At 37.2% G+C, this 2,613-nt stretch overlaps 1 protein-coding gene across 1 annotated transcript; it reads right to left on the bottom strand.

Moving 5' to 3' along the window:
- Window positions 1-330: 330 nt before the first annotated feature.
- LOC143572535 (uncharacterized) lies at window positions 331-1,314 on the bottom strand. The gene is made up of 3 exons (XM_077057675.1): window positions 1,104-1,314; window positions 832-1,000; window positions 331-673 (listed from the first exon to the last, which is right to left on the bottom strand). The coding sequence occupies exons 1-3, from the start codon at window positions 1,312-1,314 to the stop codon at window positions 331-333; spliced, it is 723 nt and encodes a 240-aa protein (XP_076913790.1).
- Between the last annotated feature and the right edge of the window lie 1,299 nt (window positions 1,315-2,613).

Below are 2,613 nucleotides of genomic sequence, written 5' to 3'. Positions count from 1 at the left end.
TCGTCTTTGAAATTTATATGCTATTTTGTTGTCTGTTGGAGTCAGTGGTGATCTATGGATCAAAACTGTATGTCCAATGTTAGTTCCAGAAATAATTTTTGCTTCAACTACACGAGTACCCAAAGATATAATTTGTAGTCGAGTACCGTTACATAAGCCTTTTTTCTAGTTAAGATTTCTAAGGAGCGTAACAGGAACACTAACTTTTAGCATAAGCTTGTGGTTTGGTAGTCCGGATATTCTTAGACCATTAAGCAGTTGAGGCGAGTATAAAGCTGCATCAACCACGTCATTGATATATCCTGGACTACATATTGTATCTGAACTTAATTACTCGACTTCATCACCTGGAAAAAACTTGAGCAAATTGTCATTAATCTCATCAACAATTTCGTTTGTTGGTGCAAGTATGGCTCTATCCTGAAAGTAATGTTGTTTCTCGTAATTCGGTAGAATATCAGGATATACAAAGTCAAAAAGTTTAGATAGAGGATCAACAGGATCTTTTATAAGTAGATCGTCAGGTATATCTATCGTTGCAACACCATCATTAGGACCTCCAACATTACCTTCACATATATCTAAAAGCCATTTTGCAAATAATTTGGTTTCTTCAACATCAGATGATGGCCTACCCTTAGTTAACCTTAGGTTTTTTGTTAATCTCAAGACACTGCATTCACTCCAAATGTAAGAAGAACATAGAGAGCGTTTACTATGTCTTGTCTAGTGCCTTTTTGAACTACAGGTAGGATTTGTCGAAAGTCTCCACCAAATACAACAACTTTTCCGCCAAATAGCAAATTAGAAGATAAGACAACTTTTAAAGACCTGTCAAGAGCCTGGAAGCCATGTTTGTTAGCCATTGGAGCTTCGTCCCAGATTATTAATCTGGTTTTTTCTAATAATTGTGCCTTGTCTGTTCCTGGATCCATGTAGCAAGTAGAATCCTCATTCAGATTTATAGGAACATGAATCCTGGAATGTGCTGTGCGACCTCCTGTTAACAATAACGAAGCAATTCCACTTGAAGCAACAGTTAGGACCATTTCGCCTTTTGATGTTATGGCAGTTGACAAGGTCTTCCATAAGTACATTTTTACCTGTTCCACCATAACCATATACGAAGAACACGCCCCCTTTATTCTGCTGAACAACCATCATTATACGATCAAAAATATTTTTCTGCTCATGAGTAATTGAATCAAATAGAGTTTGGAACTCTACTTTTAGCAAGTTATGATCGTATGACAACTCTTCGTGAATCAAACTATTAGATGCAATAGATATATACTCGTCATCAGGGAAAGGCATGGTCATATATTTTCTTAAGCTTGAGTTGTTGCGCAGCAAGATTTTTTCAATCTCAAATAGAGTGAGCTGCTTGATTTGATCTTCAGTTAACGATAACTCTGTGAAAGTTGAAACAAAAAATTGGGTAATGTTAATGACTATATATATATATGAATATACGGATTGTAAAACGCACTTGAAATATATTGATACATGGTGACTTTAAAGACGTCATTGGTTGTAAAGAATGCCATCAGAAAGCCATTTCCAAGTATTTATCCAGACATGTTCTGGTCTAGGCTATCAGTTGATAACATTGTAGTGAACAACATGCGCAGTGCGTGACCCAACGATGAATAGCTTGCCTCTTCAATTGCCTCAATGTATTCTTGATCATCTTCTAATAATCCAAGAGCGTAGCAAGCGTCTCTAAACGAAGGTTGAACGCGACTGTTAACGGTGCGAATTTCTTCAAAGGATTTTGGACCTTTAACTCTGTTCAAAAGAATTCGTAAGAAGTACGCTTCTCCAGCAGCAGGAGACACGGCATGAGTTCTACCTATGGAAAATCCCGACTTCCTTGGTTCCCAACGACGAGGTATTTGATGCCAAACAAATTCAGTAGGGAATTCAACATAAGTCAATTTACGCGCTTTAGCATGATTTTGGTTGCACTCCATCCAACCATTAAACATGGAAGAGGAGACACTTTCAGCTTTTTCCAAGACATTATCAAGATCATCGTCCGCACCATAAACTACATGTTCTTGTCCTTGAAGATGGAAAGGCAGTCGGGTAACATAAGGCATTCTGTAATGAACATCATATCCAAAAATACGCCATGCGGCCTCAGAAGCAGATAACTACCGACAGTCAAGAAATTGTTGTCACACCCCGACTAGCACAATGCGAAAGCGTAAAACGGGAATGCAACAGACACCTCTGGTATCAACAACATTGTTTATAAAGAAACATTACAAACTAATTTACATTATATTACATTGATATATCTTTGTGTTAAAACTAGGTGTTACAACGAAATACGTTCGTTAAGCTATTCTATTCGTGCTAATAACCTTGCATCTATTCACATAGCATCGAGCATGTTCCACAGTAGATAGCACGATGTCACTCTATTCTGACTTTGGTAATCCTGAAAAGCAGTTTAAAACGAGTCAACTACTGGAGTTGGTGAGTTTCACGAGTTTCAAGAAAACAGTTATGAATATTCACAAGTTAACACTTGTAATCATGATATAAGTATGTATGTATGTAAATGATGTAATTATGCTAAGCTATAGTGAAGCCTTGACTGTATGT

Source organism: Bidens hawaiensis, unplaced genomic scaffold (genome assembly GCF_021521415.1).
Source record: "Bidens hawaiensis isolate Kalapana, Puna unplaced genomic scaffold, B.hawaiensis_p1.1 tig00025962_1, whole genome shotgun sequence".
Taxonomy (NCBI): domain Eukaryota; kingdom Viridiplantae; phylum Streptophyta; class Magnoliopsida; order Asterales; family Asteraceae; genus Bidens; species Bidens hawaiensis.
This window is presented reverse-complemented; position numbering and strand designations above follow the sequence as displayed.

What these genes read in the sequence shown, in the direction of transcription:
- LOC143572535 (XM_077057675.1), bottom strand. Translation starts at nt 1,314, where the DNA reads ATGCCTTTCCCTGATGACGAGTATATATCTATTGCATCTAATAGTTTG. An exon ending in ATATGGTTATGGTGGAACAG is followed by an intron (nt 1,001 to 1,103) that starts GTAAAAATGTAC and finishes TATTGTTAACAG; the next exon opens with GAGGTCGCACAGCACATTCC. An exon ending in GGCTTCCAGGCTCTTGACAG is followed by an intron (nt 674 to 831) that starts GTCTTTAAAAGT and finishes GAGTGAATGCAG; the next exon opens with TGTCTTGAGATTAACAAAAA.